Source organism: Pimephales promelas, chromosome 8 (genome assembly GCF_988280905.1).
Source record: "Pimephales promelas chromosome 8, fPimPro1.hap1.1, whole genome shotgun sequence".
NCBI classification, from domain to species: domain Eukaryota; kingdom Metazoa; phylum Chordata; class Actinopteri; order Cypriniformes; family Leuciscidae; genus Pimephales; species Pimephales promelas.
The window spans coordinates 8,875,166-8,892,331 of NC_142776.1; the positions used below are offsets into that span (position 1 = coordinate 8,875,166).

Here is a 17,166-nt window from a genome sequence, read left to right on the forward strand (position 1 = left end):
GTTACCGGCTGCTCACCGCTTAGGAGTTTTACCGCCCCCTACCGTATAAGATGACGTACTGCTTGTAAACAGAACGTTTTCCGCCTCCGGCTATATCAGTACGTCATCTTATACATCTTATACTTTCTGCCATGCCTCGGGGCCTGCCTTCAGACGAAAGGTGATCTGCAAGGAGTCCTTTTATACTTCCAGGTTGAACGTGAAGTCAGTGGCTGTAGCCGGTCAGTGTGATTGCCGTGATTTAATAGTGATTTCAGACACCTGTCAAGCCTGAGGCGTTCCCCAAAGTGTCACTTGACGCAGTGTCTCATTTTCTGTCCTCAGATGTTTTCCAAAATGTTAAAAAAAATCAAATAAATGAGAAGATAAGCATGAATAAGTTTTCAAAACTTTTTAAAGTTATTGTATCTATATACCAGAATGTATGTAGTTTAGATTAATGTGAAGAAAAAAAAAACAGTTTAACATTGTAATGTGTAGATTAGCACAAAAAACCAGTATAATTCCGGTGGGACTAAGGACCAAGCTGGAGCCGAAGGGAAGGCGGGGCCCAAAAGAGCCAAAAGGGTGGAGGGACAAAGTGTAGCCAAAAGGCCCAGAAGTCCATGGTGCTGGCAGAGCGACGACTGACCAAGGTGGAGTAGGAGGTATGAGGGAGCCCAGTGGAGCCGTAAGGACTACCATCCCAGAAGGAGCCGAAGGAGGGAGGAGCCAAGGTGGAGCCCGACTAGTCGATGGGCCGAGGTGGAGTGACCAAGGCAGAGCAGGAGACCAGGAAAAGGGGGAGACGAGGGACTGAAGGGAACCAGCAGAGGCAGGGCCGAAGACTGGCGGTCCTAGGTAGAGGAGGTGGTAGAGGGAGGTTGGGTGTTATCATCAGAGACACAGGAGATTTGGAGCTGGACGGAACCAAAGAAGATGCAGGACAGGAGACTTGGAGCTGGACGAGACCAGGATAGATAGAAGACTCAAGGAAATATCCTCTATATATATAGAGAGAAAGTCTTGTGGAGATATTCGACCCCTTTTTTTCATTCATTCATTCATTTTTTTACCGTCGGTGTATGAATGAGTGTATGAATGGGTGAATGTGAGGCAAATTGTAAAGCGCTTTGGTGGCCATTAGGTCTATGAAGGCGCTATATAAATGCAGTCCATTTACCATTTACCATTTTTTTTTAAACCTTTTATGTTGCAGCCTTATGTTAAACTGCTTTAAAAAAATGTGGGGAAAAATAATCTACATTCCATACCATAATGACAAAGCAAAATAAAAAAGAAAAAGTGACGTTATAAATTTATAAAAAAAATAATCCGGACATACTTTATAACCACTACACGACTTTTAGAGTGATACATAATTCATTAACCCACAGGCACACTTCCACACACACACACACACACACACACACTTGAAGAAACCTTTAGCTCAGCAAACTGCTACTTCAGAGAGTGCTGAATAATGCTGTTAAAGGGAAAGCCTGTAACTCTCCCTTACACAATTCAGGAGGAACATGAAACATGACATCTCTAATATAACCAGTTATATAAAGTCTAGGGCACAAATTAACACTATTAAAATTGCAAAAACCACACACAACACATTACCGATGATGCAGCTGCTGGTGGTGTGATTGCCAGCGATTCTCTGCGGCTGAGTGTGTCTTCTTCCTCCGCTGGCTCTGCTGCCTCCAGCTCCGGTTTATACACATATCCACAGTTCCTGTGCAACACACGCCGCAGTCCCTCAAACAGGATCACACTCGCAGTGCAACCCATCGCACACGGTCCCAGAAACATACACACACTTCTGTGAGCAGATCAGATGTGCCACAAGTCCGTCTGCTGAAGTCTTGCTAAAAGACACAGGTCAGAAGCCCAGCCAGAACTAACCCTGCTCTCAGATATCCAGCCCCAACACAAACCTCTCTGTCCTGAGACACATCACTCCATCATCCGCTTTGAACCAGGATAAGAGCAGAAGAGATGGGAGCGAGCTTCCTCCTCAAAGATGACAGCAGACTGACTTTATCCATTCAAATGAATGAGTTGCCAGCTTCCTAAAAGTGTGTTTTAGCTAAAACCGCCCTGGGGGATGTTACTATGACACGTTCCTCAGGAGGAAAGTGCTCCATTGAATCTAGGACATGAGGGAGAGGAATGCTGAGGATTGACAGAAGAGAATGAGGGAGTGAGTGATGAGCTGCTCCTGGAATCAGTGCTGGGCGTCGACTTCTCGTCTCTGCCTGGAGATGCTGATCTATTTCTCTCTCTCTTTTTCTCTGTATCTCATTCTCTGTGCCTCCTCTACACTACCCCCCCCCCCCCCCCCCATTCTCCTTTCACATTGCTCTCTGTGATTTCTGACCCATATCTCGGAACACAGCTTCATTCATGCGCTAAACGCTAACACACACGCAAACAGGAGCACATGTTGGTGATATGTGTTTGAACATACGAGCATCCTATTTAATGTAGAGTATGCAGGAAATAATTGTTACAACTACTGAGCACTAGAAGTTGAGAAATATTTGAAGATAGATATCAATATATCAATTATTTTAATGTTTTAAGTGTCTGGGAATTGACATACAAACATTATTTTATTCTATATCATATTATATTAAATTATTAATTATTCTTTTTCAATTATTGAATTGTTTTTTATCTTTTTTATCTGCTTTTGCACACACTGATAAAATAAATAATCACAAAATAAAACTAAAATAAATCTAATTACTAAAATAAGTAATTTTATATATATAAAAAACAATTTTAACATTTTAAAATTGTAATACTTTTTTCCATTGAACACACTGTGCTGTAATGTAGAGCTGCAAAAACGAATCGATAGAACAAATTCGATTAAAAGGAAATCTGATTGATTCGAATATTCATAACAAAATAAAAAATATTTGTCAAAGTGATTATTAATCTATCTAACACACATAAAGGTCGTAACTAAAGATTTCAATAGATGAAAGTGCAGAAAAGCCCCTCTATGTTAATATTTCATTTGGGCACTGACACAGTCACCTACTTTTTAGAGTAAATGACTCAGACATATCAGGGATGACATGCTCAAAGACCTGAAGAATGGGGGTGACGTGCCGTGTGTGACCACATATGAGCATATCTGACATCATAGCCAGTACATAATGTGTGTCAAGTGTATGTATCCATAACTGCTAAAAGTATTTCTATCTGACAACAACATGGTTTTAAATATTATGTAAATGTGTAAATGTTAAGTGCTCGTCTGTGTTAAGACTGACTTAACCCTGCTCCGGATCAGTAGACATTAGTTTGGCATTACATTTAGAGCAGATTTATCAAAGCCTACAGCTCACGCTTCAGTGCTGCTGCAGTCTGATTGGTCCTGGTCAAGGGCCTCCACCAATCAGATGTCTATTTTTTTTCTGGCTTTTGTGTAACAATTTGGCACGTTCTCCAACGCTACATCTAGAATTCAAGATTTAGTCACAGAAACGCCCCTTGATGTGATCATATGTTCTCCTCCCAGTTGTAAGTTGGTTTGAGTTATGTATTTGGACAATTAAGAATTAACAAAGTGTTATCTTTAAACTGATGCTAGAGATTTCTCAGACTATAAGAATTGTTTTGTCATGTAACTTTAAGTGCTTCATGTGGTATCATGAACTGATTTAATTAAAGTAAAATGGATTATTTCACAGGTTAGGTAGAATGCCTTAAGCTAAGAACTACACATTTTTATAAGATTCCAAGGCCATTTGTATTGGATATATGAAGTCCACAATATAAAATAAAATAAACTTTTTGGGGCTATTGTAAATTTGCCCCACTCATTATAAGCCTATAGACTCGCCAAGTCTTTCTGTATGAAATATCAAAACACAATCTACTTTTGAGAACATAAAGATAGATCTCTGACTTCTTGCAATGTGGGGTTAACATTCTTTACACGGGCCTCTTTTGACCAAAGAGAATGATGAGCCTAATGAACAGAAATAAAGGGATATTTTCAGTACAGACACATCACTGCAGTGACTGCACAGCTTCAAACGCTCTATCCTGCTCTCTCTCTCTCTCTCACACAACCACACACACACACATTCATGACAGCATATCAGACAAAGAGAAGATCAAAAGCATGCGCACTTTGATAACTTTTTGTCTTTCATTCTCTCACACATAAAAACTCCTCAAGAGGAGATTCATTAAAATATTCATTAAGAGTGTGTTTAATTAAAATAAAACCAATACCCCACACCTCCTTTTCTTTAGGGCATATACAGGGGCACATACAAAAAAAATAAGTTGGTTAAAAAAAATGCTGTATAACAAATTTGCTTCCATTTCCCAGCAAATGCATGTGAAAAAAAAATTCCAAGAGTATGGTCCTTGCCAAAGTAAGACATCATTTTACTTTTGCTCACTTAGGTCAGAAACGTACTTTATGCATGTGCGCAAATGGAGACGTGAATGCTTTGTCATTGGTTGTACTTGCATTCAGTTATTAGATTCTAGTGATACAAGATCGACTGACTTGACTCATTGCATTTCAAAATGTGCCGGCACGTATTTCATAATCAAAAAGCAAGTATCACTGGCCAAGCGCTTGAGTGTAGACTTAAGTGTATTTCTGGCCTAAAATGGACAGTCCACCCTAAAATGAAACAATTCTCTCATCATTTACTCATCATGCTTGTATGCTTTCATCATTTACTCATCATGCTTGCATCATGCATCCCAGATGTAAGAAAAAAAATTGTTTAGTGAATGGATGCCCAAATGATGCTATAAAAAGCACACACAGCCATCATGACAGTTATCCATACAAATCCAGTGGATGAATCAATGTCTTCTGAAGCAAAGCAATAGGTGTGTGTAAAATAAAATACTAATATTTTAAACTTGTTTAATTATAAGCAAGCCAACTGTTGTACTGGCATTCATGAGAGGGTCAAGTTCACTTTGTGTGACACAAGAAGTGATGCGAAAAGTCAATTGCACCTGGGATGGCATGAGAGTTTATAAATGATAAATGAGAATTTCCAGTCTTGGGTGTACTATCCTTTTAAAGTTAGATTTGAGTCATGAGATCATGAGTATTAAACATAGCTGATGTTTATGCTACATATATTCAAAAAGTGGACAATGAAGAAGAATATTATAGACATAAGTAGGTGGGCTTGTCTGATTGGGATTACGCTTTATCTAATAAAAAAAATGTGACAACAGATTACATACAATATTAATTAAATTGAACAAAATAGAATTAAGTTAACCATTTAAAATGAGTAAAGTTTACACCAAAAAATTAAACAAAAATATCTGAATAACAGACAGACATCAAGGATTAATTAAGAACTCTTTATTTTATATTGCCAACATTGAAGACACCTGATGTTAACAAGCAGAATCACCGAAGGAGAAACCCAAATCGAACACAGATCACCATAATGGCGACTTAAATGTAAGTTTTGTCTGTTATTCAGTTCATTTTTGGTGTAAACTTTACTCATTTTAAATCTTTTACTTTTAATGAATTAATTTGAATGATTATTAGTCAATTCTAATTTGTTAAACTGAATTAATAATATTGCTTGTAAACTATTGCCCCCATTTTTTTAATTAGATAAAGCGCATTCATTTACAGTGCACCCTAGCAACCATCTAGCAATGGCCTGACAACCAACCACAACACCCTATCCTCATTGCGACAAGTTGTGCATGAAAAAAAATTTTTAATTTAACATTCACAAGCATGACATGATTACCAGACACACAAACTATAATTTAAAAACTGGCAAAAATAAGTCTCGTGAGATATGACAGAAACGAAATAAATGCAAGTTTGCTAGCTTTAGTTTTAAACACATTTTTACATGATGTTTTCAAACTCCATTAATTAAAGTGTGAGCTGTTCTGCTTTCATGTGTGTCCAGTCAGCTCATATGAAAGTCTATTTCAAACATTTGTCACTTGGAGCCTGAAGTTTATTTGCTTCATTTTTGCTCCTTGAGGGCACGTTTTGTGCATATTGTTTTGGTCTGCGTCTGGATTTCATTTCTGAGCTGGACCTGGTCATAGGGTTACTGACGTCAGAGGCCTGATGGTCTAGGTGATTCATTGCAAAACTATGATGTAATGTGTGGTTGCCATAGAGATAATGTTGCAATACTCAGCACTGGACAATATTATGAGGCTGAAACCCCATTCTTGTTACCACACACACACACACACACACAAGACAAAGCTCACAACATCACTAAAACAAATCCATACAATAGTAAGCATATGGAAATAATTGCTGCTGGGTAAAAAATGAGAAAATTCGCTTACAACTTGAGTAATTAAACAGCAGGTGTTTCATGGGAGAGAAAATGAAAGACACAGGAAAGGGTAGAGAGAGAAAGAGAGGAAAGAGAACAGATTGTTAAAAGTGCATTAATGATTAGAAAGCTGAGAAACGTCAGCACACTGTTAGCTCAGATCAATATTTATCAGACAGTCGATTGTCAGAAATCTTCCAATGTGCCATATTTAGGCTCTTCTGCCATCTACAGGCACAAAAAAATGCTTTCATAAAAAATACCCTGCTTATAAATTGATTTAGCTACCAGCTAATACCAACAGATCAAATGCATATACTGTATCTCTCAGTAAGTAAATGCCATAATAATACTCATCAATGTAATTTAATTTTGAGTACGATTTTTGGGACATACTTAACTTGATGAAACTAGAAATGCTAAGATGTTAGATTTTTCTGTAAAAAAAAAAAAGTCATTATACTTTCAGCACTATATATGGCAGCTGATGGAGTTGCAACAGAACTTACAAGGCCCAATCAGCTTTTTGCAAGAGCTTATGTAAAATGTTCATGCACATTAACTAGATAAATCTAAAATGATAATTTTTAGCATGATTTTAGCAACAGGGATAATATGATAAATGATACTTTTGTTTTACGTAACGGAATATTGACAAATTCTTGCTATTCCCTTCGGTGACGCTCGTGGCATACACTTGTTACACAGACAGCTGGGCTTTTATTCAACATCAAGGGTCACATACAGTGAGGTTACATCAGGACAAAGAGACTTTCTCACACGGCTGGATTTTGGCTTAAGTTTGGTGGCCACAGACACTGGCAATGCTCACACATCGCTAACACAGATCCAGCACAGCGCTAATCAGAACACAGGACAGTGTTATCATTGTTCCTCATGTGGAAATGGAGCATGCAAAGACGAGGCCCTCTCAGACCCTATACTGTGCAGAAAGAGGACTGGACAGGAGAAAGAATCAATCTGACTTCTAATGGCCAGAAATAGCACACAAATGCTATTAGAAGAAGTCACTGTGATGAAAACCAAATTATTCAATGGGTGATTGAAAAAACAAACATATTTAAGACTGACAATTCTTACTTCATTTATTATAATGTATAAATAAATAAATAACAAATGAAGTCTGGCACTAAAAACCATTTTGGCAATTTCTAAAGCATTCCTCTGCTTATAAACGATTACTTGTTACATAATACACCTCAAACATCACCATATATGTTTTACACACAAAGATCTGTGTATCACCACAAAATCAAAAAATGATATAACACAACATAAAATCCTCATCAATCAACACAGTAATATATCTGTGTGAGACCGGTATTGATGCGGCAGGAGTTTGATTTTCCATTCAAATTGAAGCCATACATATACAAAAGCTTAAGGCATTACTTCATGGAGCTATGAATTATGGATGGAGAAACTTCACTCAGATTCTGTTCTCTCACGTATGCAAATACAAACGCATGCATTAGAGTAACAAAAGGAAAATGGATAATATCTATGCTTCAGTATGTAAAATGGTTGAGGTATTAAACTTTAATGGATGCTTCAAAAACAAACAGACAGTTCCCAGCCACAAAAACAGATCTTTTTTTTCCCATCCAAAAAACAATAAATCTGTTTTAGTCAGTGAATTAGATGACCCTGTGTGAACTGCATATTAATCTTGCATTTGAAATTGATTAATTCTGTCAATGGCTCTAAAAGCTCTAAAGCCATCAGTCATACGCAATCATTTCTCAGAACTGATGTAATGATGTGAATGTGATAGATACAATTATTTTTCTCTTGTACAAGGAGAACTTTAATATAAAAAAGTGGAAATCAATACATACTGGGGAGAGACTTGAAGTTAGAAATACTTAAACCTCACCAGGAATAACACATATTGACATGGTATGTGCTTACTTAATTAACTTTTACACTGATGAAGTGCATTCTTTGCACAGGTGTGTAGTATATAAACACATTCCAGGACATACTACATCCAACGGGCTGGCATTGCCAATGTATTTTTGACTAAATACATTTTAGATGAATGAAAAGATAAAGATACATACATATAGAGAGCCAGAATCAGTCAGTCAGAGCCCAGTCTGACCCACTAGCTGGTTTACCTAATCTTACAACGCGTACACTGTACAAATATAGGGCGGCAGTTCGAGAGATAATCTATTCTTTAATCATGGGAAATCCTTTTTACAACAGGCAAGCACTGACACAGAGATGATCCATTAGAGGAGGAGGGCTTTCAGGCCTTCTCTCCTCTGCAAACATACAACCATATCAGTCAAAATTATCCTTGTGTACAATACACTGTATGAAATTGAAATCAGTGTCAAGTTGCAATACTTCACTATTCAATCAAATTCTGTTCAAACACACATTTAAGAAAAATAAGCACATTAAATTTAAAACACTGTTCTCAACCAATAATTATATTTCCAAGTGAAACTGTCTACTCAATAAAAAGAAATGTATATAGAACTTGATTTCCTTCATTGTGAAAAGTGGATGTTACAAATGGAGTCATGATGGCCAAGAGGGATTTATGACCAAAAAAAAAAAAAAAGATTATAAAGAAAAAATCTTTTTTTTAAATTTGGAATACTGAGCACCAATGATTCATGCACAGTGGAAATAAGGATATGCACAAAGATGCTATCCTCATTTCAAAAGTAAACCAGGTCAATTTCTTTAGTTCATGTTCACTTTAACACTAGAAATACTTATTAATGGGCTAATGCTAGATCTTTTACTAGCCTTGCATGGTACAGTGTGCATCAAGGGAAATGACTGTTAGTCCTTATAAAGTATTAAAACTAGGGCTGATTTAATGACTATACTGGCAAAGAACAAGCAGTTCTCAATGATGCCAGCTGACACTGCACTTCTAAACAGGAAAATAATTGTGTGTAACAGAGTGAAGCTGGTAAAGCATTGACAGAACTGCAGTTCTGACCTTTGAGATTACTTGCAGGGCTGGATTTATGCGAAGGCATTCTAGGCACGTGCTTATGTCGGGGGCAATTAAGATGAGGAGAAATAATATTTTATTATTATTATTATTATTATTTTACTCTAATGATAAAATCAAGTCAGGAATCTTGGTGTGTCTCTAGAGTTAGACCTTAGTTTCAGTAGTCATATCAAAGCAATAACTAAATCAGCATACTATCACCTGAAAAATATTGCAAGAATTAGATGCTTTGTTTCCAGTCAAGACTTAGAGAAACTTGTGCATGCTTTTATCACCAGCAGGGTGGATTACTGTAATGGCCTCCTCACTGGCCTTCCTAAAAAGACCATAAGACAGTTGCAGCTCATACAGAACGCTGCTGCCAGGATTTTGAGCAGGACCAGAAAATATGAACACATCACACCAGTCCTCAGGTCTTTACACTGGCTGCCAGTTACATTTAGGATTGACTTTAAAGTATTATTACTGGTATATAAATAATTTAATTGGTTAGGACCTCAATATATTGCAGATATGCTCACTGAATATAAACCCAACAGATCACTCAGATCATTAGGATCACATCAGCTAGAAATACCGAGGGTTCACTCTAAGCATGGAGAGTCTGCTTTTAGCTATTATGCCAGCCTACAGTAGTCACATTCAAATCCAGACTCAAAACACATCTGTTTAGCTGTTCATTTACTGAATGAGCACTGTGCCACTGTTCGTCCGACTATTACTGTACTTTATTTTATTTTTTATTCTAAATTGTTTTAATTATTTATATTGTATTTTTATTATTAAGGTTTTTTTATTATCCTAAACTGTTTTAATTATTCTGATTTCTTTTGATTATTTTAATTTCTTCCATGTAAAGCACTTTGAATTGCCACTGTGTATGAAATGTGCTATATAAATAAACTTGCCTTGCCTTGCCTAAAAACACTTCATAACATTTTAAATATTATCAATGCCAGGCAGAAACCTTACATATTTTTTTCATAAATCATCACTAATTGGTCACCCTTTATGTCTGTCTGTGGGTTTTGCAAATATTTAACCAATGAAAAGTATTAAAAATAGCTTGTGACTAAACCTCGTAGCTCCATTGGCTCCTTTCGGTGAACCCTCATAACACCACCCAGCTCTATTGTGAAAGAAGTGACGCACACATTTCGGACCATCTCTGCTTAAATGGTAAATGGTAAATGGACTGCATTTATATAGAGCTTTCACAGACTTAATGGCCACCAAAGCTCTTTAAATTTTGCCTCACATTCACCCATTCACTCACTCATTCAAACACCGACAGTGGTGTCAGCCATGCATGGTGCCATCCAGCTCTTCGGGAGCAGTTATGTGTCTTGCTCATGGACACCTTGACACTTGGTCAGGTGGAACCAGGTATTGAACCACCTGCCTTCTGGTTTGAAGACAACCTACATGAACCACTGAGCCCCATGCCGCCCCATATATGGGTCATATATGGATGCCCATTTTCCACAAGTTGGTATGATTCTTTAGGGTGTAAAGTTTTTGTAATATACTTTGGTTAAAATTCCTCAATGGTTATATAAAACAGCACCCTTTTACCTTCTCAAAAACAGCTCTGTTCACAGTGACCCGTTTCGGTGCATGTCTCTTTAAATGATAATGAGCAACTGCTCACCCAACCCCTCTCTTCCATGGGGGAATCTCCGTCGCAATCATAGGCATAATAAATACATAAGCGCCCTTTGGCTGTTGGAGCGTACATTAACTGCACCGCCATATTGCGGATGGCAACTTTCCCATACCTCTCATTAAGGGAATTGAGAAAAATGCCTGTTTCGTGTGCTGCTTGGGGCTGTACAAATTGCCACACAAATGAAAACAGGTCTCGGGAATTAGCTTTCACAAACAAACAAAAAAACGATTTCAGCCCCTCCCTGGAGAATGGCTACTCCATCCCTAGTCAGTTCAGCTGATTTGCGACCAGTTCGGGGACGCACAGATAGATCTGTTTGCCTCTCACAACTCGACCCATTGCCCTGTATTATTCCCTGACTGAGGGCACGCTCGGCACGCAAATGTGTGTTTCCCCCAGTGAGCCTTCTTGCGCAGACCCTGGGCAAGGTAAGGGAGGATGAGGAGCAGGTCATTGTGGTCGCGCTGTACTGGCCCACTCAGACCTGGTTCTCCAAACTTGTACTCCTCGTGACAGCACCTTCTTGACCAATTCCTCTGAGGAAGGACCTCGTTTCTCAGGGACGTGGCACAATATGGCACCCTCGTCCCGATCTTTGGAACCTACATGTGTGGCTCCTGGACGGGACAAGGCAGGTTTGAGTACCCTACCAACAGTGGCTACCATCACTTCTGCTAGAGCGTCATCCATGAGACACGCCTATGCGTTGAAGTGGAACCTCTCCGTCAATTGGTCCTCTTCTCACGAGAAGACCCCACGGAGATGTTCAATCAGTGTCGTGTTTTCCTTCTATCAAGATGGGTTGGAGCGAAGGCTGTCTCCCTCCACCCTCAAAGTCTATGTTGCCGCTATTGCCGCACACCACGATCTTATCGAAGGTAAGTCTGTGGGCAAACAAGACCTGATCGTCAGGTTCCTGAGAGGAGCGAGGAGAATGAATCCTCCTCCCCCTCGTCTCATTCCCTCTTGGGACCTCTCAGTGGTTCAAAGTGCTCCCTTTGAGCCTTTGCAATCCTGCAATCCACCCGGAGTGTGGCGTCATCTTGGGCTTTAGTGCATGGTGTCTCGCTAACAGACATCTGCAGAGCTGCAGGCTTGGCGACAACTAAAACATTTGCCAGATTCTACAATCTCAGAGTGGAGCCTGTGTCCTCTCATGTACTCGCTTGAACCAGCTAGTACCAGACCCGCTCAGGTGTCTTTGCTTGCTCGCCATTCCACTCCACAGATTGGATACGTGCAACATTTTCCTCAGGTGATCTTCCCCGAAAGCCCTCAAGCACTCCTGACGTCGGCGCCAGTGTCTATTGTCTGTGCGTCGGCTAGGTGCCTCCCATGTGCATGGTCTCTCCGACCCCCACATGTGTATTTCCACTGTAAGCCTCTCTGAGCATGTGTCTTTCCCTTAGCATACACCTTGCCACCCCTGGGGTTGAAATATTCCACCTGCGGCTGGACACCGTAGTGTTCTCGATATGCATACCTCTGGGTCATATGTGTATTCTTTAAGCCTCCCCCCCCCCTCCTCTAAGGATATGTTCCCCAGTGTACCTTGGTATTCCTGTGCTAAATAGGAGTCCTTTTTCCGTGGCAGTCTCACGACGGGGATCTGGAAGGGCACTGGAAGACAGCTGAGAAGGTCATCCGACGGAACTCAGAGTGACAACGAAGGGAACGTCACGGTTATGGGTGTAACCCTCTTTCCCTGTTCAGTCTTCCTGCCACTTTCTGCTGTACCGCGGGGATCTCCTGAGTTAAGTCTCGGCTCCTCTGCATGTTGCCGGCGTCCTCCTTTATACCCACGAGGTAAGGCGGAGATACGCTATGCAAATTCCACAGACTCATGGCATTTTCTTTGCCATTGGCTCGTTTTGTATACTCAGTCGATTGGCTTTCTAAGCGAAACCCCATTCATCGTTTTCTTTACTACATGACATCATGACTTTTGCGTAAACATACACGCCAATTTCGAGTCAAGTGGCGTGTTATCTCGACGCATTTTAAGCTATCTACGTCTATCCACGTGTATGTCTACGCCATTAACGTCCGCGTCATTCCGCGTGTCCGTACACGCCGTCAAATGTCCGACCAAAACAAAGCAAAATGTACATCTACATCTGGGGAGCTATGTTTTTCTTTCCTAGGATGGTAAGGGAACAGTCATAAATGCCATTAACCCCAGTGACGGTTAGGTTTAGGGACAGGGTTGAGGTATGTCATATATTTATATATACAGTAATAACGTTAAGTCAACGGCGTTCATAAACACGCTGAAAAGTGATTATGCGTGTTGATAGCACGCCAAAGATGGAAATACGAATTGGCGTGTCATACACACGCTACTTCATGAGATCAGTCTGACTCAAGAAACATTAAAAATACTGTTTATAAAGGCTAATCAATGTTTTATGTATTTGAGGAGCGGAGAAGAGTGTCTTAGTTTAGCATTTGTCATCATTTTAAATGGCCTGTTTGTAGCACTTTGTCTTTTTATAACATAAGATTTTGGCCAAATGACAGAAAAACCCACATAGCTACAGTATTTTTTTGCCTGTGATGTGTCACAATATGAAGTAAATCCAGCCCTCCTCACTTGTATACACTTCTAACAGTATACTTTTTAGGTAAGTACTTTAGGTTTACTAAGGCAAGGTTTAGCTATGAACCTGTCCAACTTATTTGCAAACAAAAAGCCATAAATACAGATTTGCACAACCAAATTCACACAAATTACAGCTGATTAATTTTTACGTATAAAGCAAATCAACTAACCAAAAGTGGCAATGTTTACCAGACACTTGATACCAGTGCAGTGCAGAATACAGGAGATTGAATTGCCCTGTTACTGTCAGTCCGGATGCACAGATGATTCCTGAATGATGCATTCCTGCAGCTCAAACAGTATAGAACATCGTGCTTGCGACGTCAAGGTCATGGGATTGATTCCCATGGAATGCATGAACTAAAACAACGTATCTTGAATGCAATGTAAGGTGCTTTGGATTAAACTGCCAAATGCATAAAAGCTTAATTATCACCCAGAGATATTTAAATACGTGGATATATATTTCCATACCTTTAGTATATACTCATGTAAGCAATATATACTGTACAGAAAATTATCACACAGCTCTGTATACATACACAGATCTGCATACATATACATGAATACATACATAGTACTATCTAAAGCGATAAGTACTATATAGCAATTCTCAACTGCCTGATTTTTTTTTTTTTTGTCATTAAATGTTACTATATTTATATAAAGTTGGATGTATAAGTATGGACAACATTATCAGCATACATAGAATGTACTCGGGCGATAACTCAACTGCTTGATTGCTTGTAACGCTGCAAAATGTAAACTATATTATAGTATATGTAAAGTATATTATTTTATATACATTTTATTTGATGTATTATAAACTGTACTGAGAAAATCACTGGGACCAATGACAAAAGAAGGCACACTGTGGTATAAACTCATTGGGCCTGGGGATGAGTGGGGGGAAGATACAGTACTTTAAAAAACTTTCTCCTCCTGGACATCCTGTGAAATTACAACCTTGTATGACCAAAATAAATCCTTAATCTGCTAATATGACTATAAATGTATATATGCAAAAAACAACATTGCAGTTTCAGGGATTCTCCACACAAAAAATACAATTCTCTGTGCTGACAGTTGGCCGGAAGCGATGATTTATACGTTTAAAATATAAGTATTTTTCTCACACACAGCTATCATTTCAGTCCAGAAGATCTTGATTCAGTAACTGGGGTCATATGGATTACCATCGTGTTCAAATATGCGTGGCTTTTGAAGCACAACTTTAAGAAACTCATCAAATTGCATTAAATAGACTCTAAAAATCTCTGTTCGTGTTCCACAGACCAAATTCATATACATCTGGGACTGCATAAGAAAATGATGACAGAATTTTTTATTTTGGGGTCTCTTTAACAGCTTTTTAGGCAACTAAAGATACAACGTGTTTGGTAAATATCCTCAGGAAGTCCAAACCGAGGAAAAGAAAAACAGCTCTCACCACAAATGACAGCTCAACTGACCACTGGTCCATGCAAACCAGAGACGGAGCTGTTCTCATCAGACAGACTGCTTCAAAGCTCACAGGGTATCAGATGAAATCTCCTTTTCAGCAGCCTGGTTTCTCACTTAGGCCTGAGTCAACTGGGTCTACGTAACAAAGACTTCTGTTCTCTCAAAGGGCAGAGTGAGAGCAGAACACATTACAGTATGAAAAACCTCAATATGGCACCTCACAATAAAGTACACAGCTAACCAGGCTGCCTTTATCACTAAAAAAAAGGGTGACATCATGGGTTAAAGTTGTGGATCATAATAATAGTTCTCTTTGAATGTTTTGTTTGAAAGATTGAACTGATTGTGTGTGAAGAGAATTTCATGCTGGATTTCCTCTACCATATAAACACACACAACAAACTTCATAGAGTAGAAAGCATTGATGGAAACATTTGATGCCATGACCTTACAGATGAGTATTATGTAATGTCAGCTGCGGGAGCATGTATGTCATGCCTGGGTCACTGCTAGTGATCCCTACTGTGGCATAAAAATTTAAATGAGCTGGTATCCTTGCATATTTTTAAAAGTTTAACCTTAGCATTTGAAACAACCTATGGTTATAAAAAAGTAATTGAAAATGAACCATCATGTTAATCAAAAATCTGATCATAACTCAAAGCCTGACCACAGTGAAACGCACCCATAATATTGGCAGAAACAATCATACTTGGATTCCAGGATATTATGCAAATTAATCAGATCTAATTAAGGTTGGGACAGGATGTCATCCTGCAGGTGGAAGCGACAGCCAGATTTTTAATTATTTGGAACATAAAAGACAAGAGATTTTTGTCAGTGCATCTTTGTACTTGTATGTTTAAAAATATCTATTTTGTTAACGCATGTTATTGTTCAATTTATGTTTTATTTTTTAAATAATAAAATAACATATTTTGACAGACCTCTCTCTGTTGACGTATGCCAGACTTATTTTAGACGGCATAAACCTCGTCCCTTTCTTACAATTGACTGCAAGCTCACATTCAGTTCCGCCTCCATCCAATCAACATTTTCTTTCTTGTTAAATAACCGTTTCACTTGGATATGGCACAATATGGAAGAAAAGATTTGTCGCTACTGTTACTGTTACTTAAAATAAAAATTGTATGCTATTAAGAGAAATATTGCCATCCAAATCAGAGTCTGGCAAAAAATAATCAAATCAATATTAAAACTCCTGGTGTGATGTCTGGGGCCCACTCACAAACCAAGAGTTTACTAAATGGGACAAACACCCAACAGAGACTCTTGCTACGAGTACTTGCTACATTAAAACCCCAAATAATGCCTAGACCCTCCAACACAAAGCCCTAAACTACCCAAAGCTGACGCCAGAAAGAAACGCCCTCCGCCAATTGTTCTTAGAGCTGACACAAACCAAACATGTGTCTGACTGAGAACTAAGCCAGACCAAACCAAATAATTAAAACACAAAAAGAAAAATACCTAAAACATTGGACAGATGCAACGGCACAACAAAGTAAATTGGAATGCTATTTGGCACTAAACAGAGAATAAAATTTGGCAGGATACCTCAGTATAGTGACTGACCCAAAGCTTAGAAAAGTCCTGAGTATGTACAGACTCAGTTAACACAGTCTCACCATTTCTTTCTGATTGAATCTTGAATCTTGAGGGAGAGAGAGAGAGCGAGCAAAGAGTATGTGTGAGAGAAGTTCCTAAAAATGGAGAATTCAATCTTTCAGTAGTAGTTCCATTCCCTCACTTTCAATGTGGACGTCAGACAATTTTCCACAATAAAAAAACAGGCTTGATAGATTTTCCAGTGGTGTGGTGGTGACTGTGGATCTGTGAGTCTCACTAAAAAGGGAAAGGTCTTCACCATTTCACCAAAGCACAGAAATATAAGACTGAGACATCACGACTTAATGTGAAGAAGGGAAAACCATTAGGTGTCTGGAAGAGACATTTTCTAGAGCTTTCTTCTTCAGTTGTTAATGATGTAATTGGTGGCAGTTGTTAAATTATGGGTACATTGCCATGGAAACAAGCCTCGAGCTCTATGACAATAACTATGTGGCTTTACAGCCGAAGCGATATGAGT

At 38.8% G+C, this 17,166-nt stretch overlaps 1 protein-coding gene across 6 annotated transcripts in view; it reads right to left on the reverse strand.

Moving 5' to 3' along the window:
- The window catches only part of dock9b (dedicator of cytokinesis 9b), a 98,301-nt gene that overhangs the window by 72,778 nt on the left and 8,357 nt on the right, over positions 1-17,166 (reverse strand). For 2 of the 6 annotated variants that reach the window (XM_089133866.1, XM_089133863.1), the window contains exon 1: positions 1,609-2,201. The exons of 3 other annotated variants lie outside the window; for them this stretch is intronic. In XM_089133866.1, coding sequence (XP_088989992.1) covers positions 1,609-1,800 — 192 coding nt within the window. In that variant the 5' untranslated portion in view covers positions 1,801-2,201. Of the gene's footprint in view, positions 1-1,608; positions 2,203-17,166 lie in introns of those variants that run through there. One more of the 6 variants, XM_089133864.1, reaches the window with a different exon arrangement.